Source organism: Phyllopteryx taeniolatus, chromosome 1, assembly GCF_024500385.1.
Source record: "Phyllopteryx taeniolatus isolate TA_2022b chromosome 1, UOR_Ptae_1.2, whole genome shotgun sequence".
NCBI classification, from domain to species: Eukaryota; Metazoa; Chordata; class Actinopteri; order Syngnathiformes; family Syngnathidae; genus Phyllopteryx; species Phyllopteryx taeniolatus.
In genome coordinates, this window is record NC_084502.1 from 5,616,833 (window position 1) to 5,629,656 (window position 12,824).

At 47.3% G+C, this 12,824-nt stretch overlaps 1 protein-coding gene across 3 annotated transcripts in view; it reads left to right on the plus strand.

Moving 5' to 3' along the window:
* lamb2l (laminin, beta 2-like) overlaps positions 1 to 12,824 on the plus strand; it is a 44,055-nt gene that overhangs the window by 20,951 nt on the left and 10,280 nt on the right. For all 3 annotated transcript variants that reach the window (XM_061765839.1, XM_061765829.1, XM_061765850.1), the window contains exons 7-20: positions 189 to 252; positions 1,060 to 1,262; positions 1,474 to 1,594; positions 2,284 to 2,472; positions 2,767 to 2,946; positions 3,556 to 3,668; positions 3,782 to 3,861; positions 3,949 to 4,105; positions 7,616 to 7,756; positions 8,035 to 8,196; positions 8,291 to 8,412; positions 11,238 to 11,358; positions 11,832 to 12,024; positions 12,125 to 12,268. In XM_061765839.1, the coding sequence (XP_061621823.1) occupies positions 189 to 252; positions 1,060 to 1,262; positions 1,474 to 1,594; positions 2,284 to 2,472; positions 2,767 to 2,946; positions 3,556 to 3,668; positions 3,782 to 3,861; positions 3,949 to 4,105; positions 7,616 to 7,756; positions 8,035 to 8,196; positions 8,291 to 8,412; positions 11,238 to 11,358; positions 11,832 to 12,024; positions 12,125 to 12,268 (1,990 nt within the window). The remainder of the gene's footprint in view (positions 1 to 188; positions 253 to 1,059; positions 1,263 to 1,473; positions 1,595 to 2,283; positions 2,473 to 2,766; positions 2,947 to 3,555; positions 3,669 to 3,781; positions 3,862 to 3,948; positions 4,106 to 7,615; positions 7,757 to 8,034; positions 8,197 to 8,290; positions 8,413 to 11,237; positions 11,359 to 11,831; positions 12,025 to 12,124; positions 12,269 to 12,824) is intronic.

The window sequence follows — 12,824 nt, forward strand, 5'->3', positions numbered from 1 at the left end:
GAAACACAAAAATACCTGGCAAAAGAAGGACCACCTTGATTGGGGTTAACAGGATCTTTGAATCTATTTTTTGGACATGCATGTTATCCCGGTGGCAGCGTTGACGTCAGTAAATTGAATAGGAGGTTCTCTTACCTCACAAATTCATTGAATTCTCTCTTGTCCCTTTTTTTTTGTTCCCATCTAAGGTCATTTACAAAGTGCTGGATCCTGCCATTCACGTGAAAGACCCTTACAGCTTGGACATTCAAGGTAAGGTAAACATCGAATAATGCAGGTGAACATAGGAACCAAGCTCTCTTGGTGGCCACTGTATTCTGGTTTTCTTCTAATATTAACAGTTGTTGACCAATTTTTACAGTTGGACAAAAGTTAAAAATGTCTTTTCAGTGAAGAAAAGGTTTAGCATGATGACAGTGTGACCTTGAAATGGAATCTTTCTTTCTTCATTTCCTAAAGTAAAAGTGATTTCAAAATCTCAACAATTGGAGGTTTACCAGTGTAACGAAATGTGCTCGATGAATGGGTTAAAAAAAAAAAAAAAAGAATCATTTAACACAACAAATGTTGCTTCATCTTGTCATTTATGTGCGCATCATAACTCCACACTTAAAAATGTAATACATTTATGAAGACGTCGGAATTATTACCACTCCAATTCACACATTAGCGTAATCATTCTCAAAATGATCAGTAGTCCCCATAGCCACAATGTCATGTCATATTTTTTCACTTTCAAATTCATTCTGAGGGCCCGATTGTACCCCCTAGCAGGCCAGTTTGAGCTCACGGGCCGTACGTTTGACATTCCTTTTCTCAGCCAGGAAGTTGATTATTTGATTCGATTGAATTGCTTCTACGTTAATAATAGGCGTCATCGAGAAACAAGGCCTTATTGTGATTTCGCGTCCTTGATTTTATGTTCCACAACCCCAAATCTATAATATACAATATCGTCAAACATTCCTTGTACCAAACTTTGTTTTGACAAAATAGTTTTACCTTAACGCATTGTAATTTTTGCTCATAAACAATTATTGGATTATTTGTCTTTACTAGAGCTCCTGCGTATCACCAACCTGCGCATTAACTTCACCAAATTGAACACTCTGGGAGACGACCTTCTAGACAGACGCTCTGACGTCCTCCAAAAATATTACTACGCCATCTACGAGCTGGTGGTCAGAGGAAGCTGCTTTTGTTACGGACACGCCTCGGAGTGCGCCCCAGTGCCGGGAGTTGAGACGCGAGAGAACGGCATGGTGGGATGACAATGGTTTTTGGTTTTTACCTCTGCCGAGATTGGTTTTTGTCCCCGCAGTTAATTTGAATTGGATCCAAATTTGGTATCTCTGTAACAATACTTAAGATCTCAACATGGCCCCAAAATAAGACAAGATTGTCACGCCACGTTTGGCGTGTTGCGATCATTTTATGTGCTTGTGAAATTGACCCATTCTTTAATTTGGCCAGATCCACGGTCGGTGTGTTTGCAAACACAATACAGAGGGCCTGAACTGTGAGCGTTGCCAAGACTTCCACCACGACCTGCCGTGGAGACCGGCTGAGGCAGAAAACCCGCACACCTGCAGAGGTAGAGACACAAAACAACTCGGACATGGCTGACTTTTTTTGCGGAAAGGAAGGCGTTTTGCGGAGTAACTCCGTGTCAAAGACAGATTTACGTATGTTGTTGTGTCCGTGTTGTTTCAAGATCCTGAAAGTTTTAGCAATGACTTGACCTCTTTCACTTCTGACGGTGTCAATTTTGTTGAAATCTTCGTATACATCTATCAGAGACAACTGAGTTAGGACACAGTGGAGGGTTGACTAGATTGCAGTGTATATTTCTTTATTTGTCATCCGAATGTATATTGAGACATAAAGGATTGGAGCAAACCGTGTGTACCACTTGTGTCGCTATGTTACTTATTCCTGGCCCTTATCATATTTCTCCTCTTTGCCATCGCTGGTACACTTGTACGGCGGCATCACCGTCATCAAGACACGGCAAAACACATGTGTTGACTTCATTGCTTTCAAAGATGACAATGATGAGATATGCTTCTTTTTTGAATTTTGCTCCTGGTTTTCCTTCAACGATTTGTGTGACTTTTTAGTCTTTTTTTTTTTGTGGTCTGTGTACCAATTTTACAATTGAGAGGAATTCTACATTTGACTGTAATTGCAATTCCAATATATTATTTGCGTGGTTAGGCTGCTGCATAATCCCGTCTAAGGCTTTTATGAAGCACCTTTTGCGTCATTTGCTCGATTCTACAGTGTGTAACTGCAACGGCCACTCGAACCGGTGTCACTTTGACATGGCCGTGTATTTGGCCACCGGCAACTTCAGCGGAGGAGTGTGCGATGACTGTCTGCACAACTCCATGGGACGCAACTGTGAGATGTGCAAACCTTTCTACTATCAAGACTCGAATAGGGATATCAGAGACCCGCAGGTTTGTGTTGGTGAGTCAAGCATTGAATTGATCATTTTTCCTGTACACACTTAAAAGTAAAAGCAACATGAATGCTCAAAGGTACGTATTTCAGAAGTGTATAATGTGCGGACACCCGTGACCGGTTCTTCCGTATTGATCTTTTTAATATTGGGTATAATTGCTCATTTTGGGTGTAAACCTCCACCAAATTGAACCAATTTCTAAAAGCTCTTCGTCAGTGATAATAACGCACTGTATGCACGCGTGCATCGAAATACCAATGTGAGTGATGAAGGGATGTGAACGTTTGTGTGTTTGGCAGCCTGCGACTGCGACCCTGTGGGCTCAATGGAGGGAGGAATGTGCGACAGCCACACCGACCCAGACGCGGGCATGATCACTGGACAGTGTCGCTGCAAAGCCAACGTCAAAGGCTTGCGCTGCGACGACTGCAAGGAGGGCTACTTTGGACTCAGCCAGAACGACCCGCTGGGTTGTCAGCGTGCGTATGCATATTTTTTCTTTTCCTTTATTATCAGTTTAAATATTGCAATTGTACTGAATTGAAAACTAGTGGTAAAGTAATGTTTGACAGTGTTCGTAGCCTGTTTCTAGCTCCGAGGAGCTACCCTCTTGCATTTGGGGTCGATGAGGGGGGGGGGGTGTTCCCAGAGCAGCATCGAGTCAAAGGTCGATTCAAGGTTGCTTGAACTTCAAATGGGGAAAGTGAAGCGCAAGAGAAGGAATACACTTGGGTTATTGCTTCGAAGACAGTTAGAGTATTCAATGACCGTTTGGACTGCGGAAGGTAGCTCAAGTACGTCAAAGAGAATCCATATTTGCCATTTCGGCTTTTTTAAAAATGGGAACAGGCAATAAACGATCCATTTAAAACTGGGTTATTTTGACTGTCTGTCTGCTGTAACGACTCTGTCCAGCAACCCTGTGACCCTATGTGGCCGCAGCAGAGTATTTACCTCCCATATCGATCATTACACACAGTACAACAACGTCAATGGTCTCGATGAGTGAACACTTGGTGCGTCGTGTCACTATTTCAGACCTTTTTGTGATTGCATATTTGTGTGTGTGTGCGTGCGCTGGCCACCAGCTTGCAACTGTGATCCTCGTGGCATCATCACGATGGGAGCCCCATGCGACCAGATCAGCGGCGACTGCTCCTGTAAAAGATACGTCACCGGTCGCTACTGCGGCCAGTGTCTGGTTGGTACACACGGAGTTCAATGCTGCTCATTGACATGCCTGTTAGTTAGCATTCATTTTACATCAGATTCTATGATGTAGTTGCACATTGCAACTGTCCTCTTTCTTTCCAGCCTGAATACTGGGGTCTCAGTAATGACCTAGCTGGTTGTAGACAATGTGACTGTGACTTCGGAGGAGCCATCAACAAGAGGTAAACTTCCTACAAATCGGTACTCCCATGTTGAGATTGTATACGTTTGGTGTGTGTTTTGGCGTTGTCATCTGTTTTTTATCAAAGGTGCATGATGGAGAACGGACAGTGTGACTGCAGGAGCCATCTGATTGGTCGACGGTGCTCCGAGGTGCAGCCTGGCTATTTCTGCGCCCCGCTGGACTTCTACAAATACGAGGCCGAAGAGGCCACCGGACGCTCGCCGATTGACTCCGCTCTACCTGTGAGCGAACCGCTTTTTTACGTTGACGCTCGCTCGAGCACGTGGCGTGTCCTTATGACCGCCCAAAGGGTTTTCTTCCGACTGCCGTGAGGAGAGTACGGACCGCCGTCCTCCTTGAAACATTCAACTATGGCAGTCTAAATATGGTCCGACCTTGTGATAGCATCACCGTGCAGCTAGGAGGAAACGTTAAGTCCTGCAAGATGTTATGACTACAACAGATGAACGTTTGTTTTGACTCCACCGATGTTGTTTCTGGACTGCAGGTCCAAGTGCCCAATTGCAATTGAATACCCTTTCTTTACATTTCCAGCCATTTTGCTTATTTCATTATCAACACATCGCGAATGGAGCACAATCAGACCATATTCAGTTTTCAATGTTTTTATTGTAGATCAGCAGTTTTTTTGATGCGTCTGTTTGTGTCGTTTGGGCAGACGTGTGTGTATAACCAGTGGGTACGGAAGGTATTCATCCATCCATCCATTTTGCGGGTCGCGGGCGTGCCGGAGCCCATCCCAGCTGTCGTCGGGCAGGAGGCGGGGTACGCCCCGAACCGGTCGCCGGCCAATCGCAGGGCACATACAAACAAACAACCATTCGCACCTACGGGCAATTTAGAGTCGTCAATTAACCTAGCATGCATAAAATCATTGAAGTTATTGGTTTCCCTCATTAATGTACACACAGCACCCCATATTGACAGAAAAAAATGGAAAGAATTGTTGACATTTTTGCAGATTTATTAAAAAAGAAAAATTGAAATATCACACAGCCATAAGTATTCAGAGCCTTATCTGTGAGAACTCATATATTGAACTCGAGTGCTGTCCATTTCTTCTGATCATCCATGAGACGGTTCTCCACCTTCATTGGAGTCCAGCTGTGTTTGATGATACTGATTGGACTTGATGAGGAAAGCCACACCCCTGTCCATATAAGACCTTACTGCTCACAGTGCATGTCAGAGCAAATGAGAATCACGAGGTCAAAGGAACTGCCTGAAGAGCTCAGAGACAGAATTGTGGCAAGGCACAGATCTGGCCAAGGTTACAAAAAAATGTCTGCTGCACTTAAGGTTCCTAAGAGCACAGTGGCCTCCATAATCCTGAAATGGAAGAGGTTTGGGACGATCAGAACCCTTTCTAGAGCTGGCCATCTGGTCAAACTGACCAATCGGGAGAAGAGCCTCGGTGAGAGAGGTAAAGCAGAACCCAAAGATCTCTGTGGCTGAGCTCCAGAGATGCAGTCGGGAGATGGGAGAAAGTTCTAGAAAGTCAAGCATCACCGCAGCCCTGCACCAGTCGGGGCTTTATGGCAGAGTGGCCCGACGGAAGCAAGACACATGAAAGCCCGCATGGAGTTTGCCCAAAAAACAAACACCTGAAGGACTCCAAGATGGTGAGAAATAAGATTCTCTGGGCTGATGAGACCAAGATAGAAACTGTTGGCCTTAATTCTAAGTGGCATGTGTGGAGAAAACCTGTCACCTGTCCAATCCAGTCCCAACAGTGAAGCACGGTGGTGGCAGCATCATGCTGTGGGGGTGTTGTTCAGCTGCAGGGACAGGGAGACCGGTTGCAATCGAAGGAAAGATGAATGCGGCCAAGAACAGGGATATCCTGGATAAAAACCTCCTCCAGAGTGCTCAGGACCTCAGACTGGGCCGAAGGTTCACCTTCCGACAAGACAATGACCCTGTTCTTGAATGGCCCAGCCAGAGCCCTGACTTAAACCCAATGGAGCATCTCTGGAAAGACCCGAAAATGGCTGTCCCCCAATGTTCACCATCCAACCTGACAGAACTGGAGAGGATCTGCAAGGAGGAATGGCAGAGGACCCCCAAATCCAGTGGTGTGAAAAACCTGTTGCATCATTCCCCAAAAGACTCCCGGCTGTAGGAGCTCAAAAGGGTGCGTCGACTCAATACCGAGCAAAGGCTCTAAATACTTCTGGCTGTTTTTCTTTTTTAATAAATCTGCAAAAATGTCAACAATTCTTTCAATTTTTTTCTGTCAATGTGGGGTGCTGTGTGTACATGAATGAGGAAAACACATTTTACTGAAATGATTTTAGCAAATGGCTGCAATATAACCAAGAGTGACAAATGTAAGGGGGTCTGAATACTTACCCGCTGTACATTACCAATCGATGTATTTCGATGACTTCAAGCTCGCACCGACGGGGTAAAGCCGATCTGTGCGTTTCTGGTGCGCTCACATTGATAGTTATCCGATATAGATCAGAGTTGCACCGACATCAGGAAGAGGCCTGATTACAATCTGAATGTATTCCCTATTAACACTGCCGGGGCGCATATTTGAATTGGGCCACTGGAAAGCAAAACAATCTGCATTGCGTCACCGGAACCCTGCATCCATCCATCCATCCATCCATCCATTTTTTATGAGCGGCTTCTCCTCACGAGGGCTGCGGGAGTGCCGGAGCCCATCCCAGCTGTCGTCGGGCAGGAGGCGGGGTACGCCCCGAACCGGTCGCCAGCCGATCGCAGGGCACACACAAACAAACAACCATTCGCACTCACATTCGCACCTACGGGCAAATTTAGAGTTGTCAATGAACCGACCATGCATGTTTTGGGGATGTGGGAGGAAACACGCAGGCACGGGGAGAACATGCAAACTCCACACAGGCGGGAGCGGGGATTGAACCCCGGTCCTCAGAACTGCGAGGCAGATGCTCTAACCGGCCGCCGTCACCTGAACCATGTAAATCCAGCCTTTGTGTCCCAAAGGTTTTGAGCAGCGTGTGTGCTATTGTGAAAAAGCCAAAGTCACTTTGGCCATTTGTTTGACTTCATAGATTCCATTTTATTGAATAATTCTAACCATCACCGCTCAACCCACTTTTACGTTCCAGCTTCTTCTATTTCCACCCACCTGTAATCTGAAGCCAGTCTGTTTCCTCTCCCCTCATCCATCCCCCCCACGCCACTCTTTCCACTTCCAAGTTCATCCCTGTGGGCAAGCTCAGACAGACCCTTTTCATCCACACTCTCACAACATTGCCCGGAATGTGACAAACGGCAAGTGCTGACTTCAAATTGCCAATGAGGCAGCGGTGCAGGACACGAACTCTGAGGGGAAGTGCCTTCCGGGCCTTATCTTCTGGCGGATGCTCATGGGTAATGATGGCATGCTCTGAGCATAGGGAGAGCGAAGCTTCTCACTCTTCCTACAGTTGTGGACTAAGTGAGGTAATGCAGATAATGAGTAGTTTTCTGCACTGAACCGTGTCATGCCGCTTTATGAATGACGGCTCTCCCTGCACCTTTTCAGACATCGGGTTGTTGGACAAGACACTCGTCTTCCTTGTCAGAAATTTGCACACCGTTCTAAAGTGTATAAGGCCTTCTTCGAACAGATATTATAAAAATGTGGTGGCCAAATTCACATTTGCATGACTTTTGGGCATAGAGCTTCCACTGTTTGTTTGGCATTTTAAGAAAATAGATTTTGAATTCACTTGCCTTCTCCCCTTCTCTCCAAGGGCAAAGTTCGACCTCAGGCAGAAACCGACTGCGTTCAGCACCTCAATAATCAGCTGAGAAGACACAGGCGCCACCGCCGTATGGCCGACCCACAACAACACCGCGCAGCGCTGAGGCGGATCCGCCAGCTCCAACAGACAGTATGATAGAATCTTTCATTCATGCCCGAGGATCAGAAATCCACCGGTCGTTCCTTGATGCCTCTGTTGAATGAGAGAGCCCTTAGTTCCCAAAACGGCTCCATTTCAAATTGTTATGACTTTCAACTTAACTTGTCGTTAGTTCACAAAGAGCCCCCATGAACTGTAGAGTGTAATGTACCCAAACACACGCATAGGTCAAATTCCAGCTTTTTGCGATATCAAACGTTTGGACCAAAAATACATCATTTGACATACTGTGTTGTCTTTTTTCCAAGCCGGATGTGAGGACCGTTTATAGAGAGGTCACCCAAAGTCACACAGTGACTTGGACCGGACCTGGATTCGCCCGGGTCAAAGACGGTGCTGGCCTGGTGTTCAATGTTGACAACGTTCCCTACGCCATGGAGTACGACATCATGATCCGTTATGAGCCTGAGGTTTGTGCATCGCCGGCATCATTTTTGTTCCTTTTAGAAAAGTCCTTTGAAACTAAAAGCTCTCTTGGTCTTTGATATGCTCGTTTGTGTTTAGTCCACAGAGGACTGGGAGGCCATGGTTAGTATAACATCTGTGAACCTCCCTTCCAGTCTCCGCTGCGGAAACCTTCTACCAACTGAGCAGCTCTACACAGTCACCTTGCCGCACCGCAGCAGGTAGCGAAACACTTTGACTTTTTGGGGGGCAGGATTGGACAATTGCCCCAGTATTCCGAGTCGTGCCTCAGGTGCCACTATGCCCGCTTTCAGCCGCTCTGGGATTATTTATCTCTTCCACTTGACCAAGTGCATCCTAAAAACTAGCTCTGGCAAGGCAAGTTCACTCATTTAAGTCATTTCAAAATGGCAACAGACAATGGGAAGTTCCTATATCATATTTTCCATTTTGATTGTTGTTCCACATTTGTAGCGTAATCGATAGTGTTCTAATTAACTATACATTTAGAACGTTGGCTATTCCTGTATTAATCAGTTAAATATAATGTGAAAAAATAAGCACAAGTACATGAAAATGAGTTGGTTCCAGTTGTTTCCATGATCATTTTACAGGGTGTTCAGAAAGCCACTTATATTTGTATTAACACCCATGTTTCAGTCTACAATACAGGAGGTACTGTACATCCATCCACCGCTTATCCGAGGTCGGGTCGCGGGGGCAGTAGCTTCAGCGGGAAGGCCCAGAGTTTCCTCTCCCCAGCCACTTCATCCAGCTCTTCCGGGGCATCCCGAGGCGTTCCCGGGCCAGCCGAAAAGTCTCTCCGGCGTGTCCTGGGTCGTCCCCGGGGGTCTCCTCCCGGTGGGACGTGCCCGGAACGCCTCACCGGGGAGGCGTCCGAATCAGATGCCCCTGCGGAGGAAACCCACTTCGGCCGCTTGTATCCGGGATCTTGTTCTTTGGGTCAGGACCCACAGCTCGTGACCATAGGTGAGGGTAGGAACTTAGATCCACCGGTAAATCGAGAGCTTCGCCTTCCGCCTTAGCTCCTTCTTTACCACAACGGATCGATACTGCAGACGCCGCACCGATCCGCCTGTCGATCTCCCGTTCCGTTCAAGACCCCAAGATACTTGAACTCCTCCACTTGGGGCGGGATCTCACGCCACCCTTTTCCGACTGAGGACCACGGTCTCAGATTCGGAGGTGCTGATTCTCATCCCGGCCGCTTCACACTCGGCTGCGAACCGCTCCAGTGAGAGTTGGAGGTCACGGCTTGATGAAGCCAACAGAACCACATCATCTGCAAAAAGCAGAGATGCGATACTCAGGCCACCAAACCGGACCCCCTCTACGCCTCGGCTGCGCTTAGAAATTCTGCCCATAAAAGTTATGAACAGAATCGGTGACAAAGGGCAGCCTTGGCGGAGTCCAACCCTCACCGGAAACCGTCCCCCCACCCGAAGGCGGAGGGAGGCTACCCTGTCGTCCACCGGGGTGAACCCCAACGTACCGGCGCCGAGCCGGGGAGCAATAAGTATACCCACACCTGCTCGGCGCCTCTCACCGTGGACAACTCCAGAGGGGAAGAGAGTCCAACCCCTCTCGAGAGGACTGGTACCAGAGCCCGAGCTGCGCGTGGAGGCGAGTCGGACTATATCGAGTGGGAACTTCTCGACCTCGCACACCAGCTCGGGCTCCTTCCCTGCCAGGGAGGTGACATTCCACGTATTCTAGAGCCAGCTTCTGTAGCCGGGGGTCGGATCGCCAAGGTCCCCGCCTTCGGCTCGCACTGCACCCGACCCCAATGGCCCCTCCCACAGGCGGTGAGCCCATGGGAAGAAGGGTACTGTGACAATTATAAGCAATGTTCCAATAAAGACGGGTATTCTTCCTGGTCAAAACTTGTGGCACATGCCCTGGATCATCTATTTTAGTCTGCTCTACTCGTCGTTTCTATGCTGAAATAAACTGATTTCTTACTGTATTGGTTATGCTTGTCAACTATAAAAAGCTAGATTTTGTAGGGGGCTTGTAAGCGTACTGAGCGCGTGCATTGTCAGCCTGAGAGATCTCGCAGCCGTCAATGCGTGCTCAAGTCACTAAAGCGAGTCTTAATGGGACTTTGTGTAGTTTTAAAGCTCAGGAACAGTTGCGTCATGACATTGTTGTCACTTAAACTTGCCCTGGCCTGCACCACCCTGGGAGTCAGGTATTTGTATTCTTACCTGACTGTGCTCCACTTAACTATTGAGTCTCTCCTAGCAGGGCAAACATACCAAAAGCCTGTGCAATAAGAGTCAGCCGTGGTGGTATTCCAGGGTGGCAATAGCTTTGTTTGATGAAGCTTCAAGCTTAAACCCCCCCAAAAAATGGAACTGTTAGAGGCAAAAAGAGAATGGTACAGTCTGGTAAATATTCTTCTTATTATTATTATAACTATTATTCGACAATTAGAATAGTTGATCATTGTTGATTTTTTTTGTCCCACATTAGTGGTATTTTTGTGCTGCGCGTCAAAAAACGCCGCTGTAGTCGAGGTGCTGCATTCATTTGAAAGTGGACAAAGTAGGTGCAGGTGTCCAATATAACTGAGAAGCCCAACTTGACTCCCAAGTTTCAAAGTTCTAAAGAGCCTTTTGAGAACCTTTATTCATGTGGAACTAAGAGGCCGGCCTCTGCCTGAATGGAAATGTTGCCTTCCGGTTTCCACCGCGGTCGGTCCAACAGCCAGGACTCATTAGCACAGTGACTTCAAAAACACAAAGAGAGAGGAAGGAGGCTCACGTCGGTGAAGTGAGCATGCACGTCAGTTGAACTTTTCCTGAACAGTCCTTCTTTCTCTTAGCCAGTGCGGACACATTTATGCATCCAACCTTGTGGGAACAGTTTGTCACTACTTCTGGAAGAACCGGTCCATCAAATACTTTAGACGTGAACTACAACATAGAGCCAGCAGAGCCTCTCCCAATTCCAACATCAGGGATGTTTGACCTCACAAGTGTGCGTAAATTCCCACACCGTACCGTATGTGGTCGTCTTTCAGATACATCCAGATGCCGAGGCCCTTCTGTTTTGAGCCAAATAATCATTACGTGGTGGCCATCCGCTTCCAGCGCCACGGAGTGACACACAGACATCTCACGGCCTTCGTTCTTATCGATTCGGTAAGTTGAGACGGCAACCCCCGCGTGGCTCCGTTCTATTAGTCGTCATGTTTTTGGTTCTCTTTTTGATACATGGGCCTCGATTTTGAATGAGGGATATGCATTCTTCCTTACCAGTACTTTGCGTGCGTGAAAAGTGAAAGTGCCCCTTTTCTGTAGCCCATCTTTATTCTTCATGCATCAATATTTGAAAAAATAACAATTACCCACTCTGTCATCAAAGTGTTTTAATGTCTAACGGGCATTTGTTGGAGTCCCTGGGAGAATTGTACATATGTTGCTGTTTCCTCTACCTTGAGTAAAGCCCCATTTCCGGCCCGTACGACGGTGCCCGCATACGTCGTACGATTCAAGTCGTGCGCAAGTCACGAATAAGTGACATAAAATAAGAAGAAAGAAGAACTTCGACTCGCTTCGCTGCACAGTAAACCTAGCGCCGTGCTTTTATTGAATTTTGCTTTCTCCGATAACAGTTGGTTCTGATCCCCAAACACACCGAGCTTCCTGGTTTCCAAGGCAATGAGATTGAGGGAGAGCTGCGACGTGAGGAGATGATTCGCTACATGTGTCTGGATTCCTTTTTGATCACGCCAATGCCCGCCTTGGCCGACGTGTGCTCCGAGCTCATCTGCGGCATTTCGGCCATCGTTCACAACGGCGCGCTGCGTGCGTAGGCCGCACGATCGCACATCCGCTCGCTCATACGTGCGTCGTCGTTGCTCTTTGGGTAAGGGCGGTCTGTCTCCCTTGTGTTACGTACGTCCAGCCTGTCGGTGTGATCCTCAAGGCTCCCTCTCGAGCGAGTGCGATAGGGTCGGAGGTCAGTGCCGCTGTAAGCCCGACGTGATGGGTCGACGCTGCGATCGGTGCGCTCCGGGAACCTATGGCTTTGGAGCCGATGGTTGTACTGGTGAGTCACAAACATGCGCCCGCTGTGGGACATTTCTTCATGCGCCGTGAGCCTAATGCAATGGTGTGACATACTGCATGCCTCCCTTAAAATCAAGCAATAATTGCCGTTCGTAACGTGCAAAAGACTTCCAAACTTGAATAACGTATGCAGGCTACACCCCGGACTGGTCACCGATCAATCACAGAGAACATACACTGTCGAGACAGACTCACAATTCCCAAAGTCACTGGGTGAGATCCGTCAGGAATAGTCAGACGAGTGACTCTCATGTAGTACATAAGACTTTTGAACTTCACTATCTTTTTTGTAAACAAAGATCGATTGTATTACATGCACAGCTGCATCACAATAAATGTGACCATAGGTGCACAAGTCATTTAGTTGAGTAGTTGAATTTCAAAAGTGCAAGATGAGATGACCCTTATTAGGCCCACAACGGGGCAACACTACAGAGTGTCCATTTTGATGAAAAGGAAGGATGGACGGATGGATGAATGAACAGCCATCCGTCCGTTTTCTGTACTGCGTAAAGTGCAAATGTTTCCGATATAGA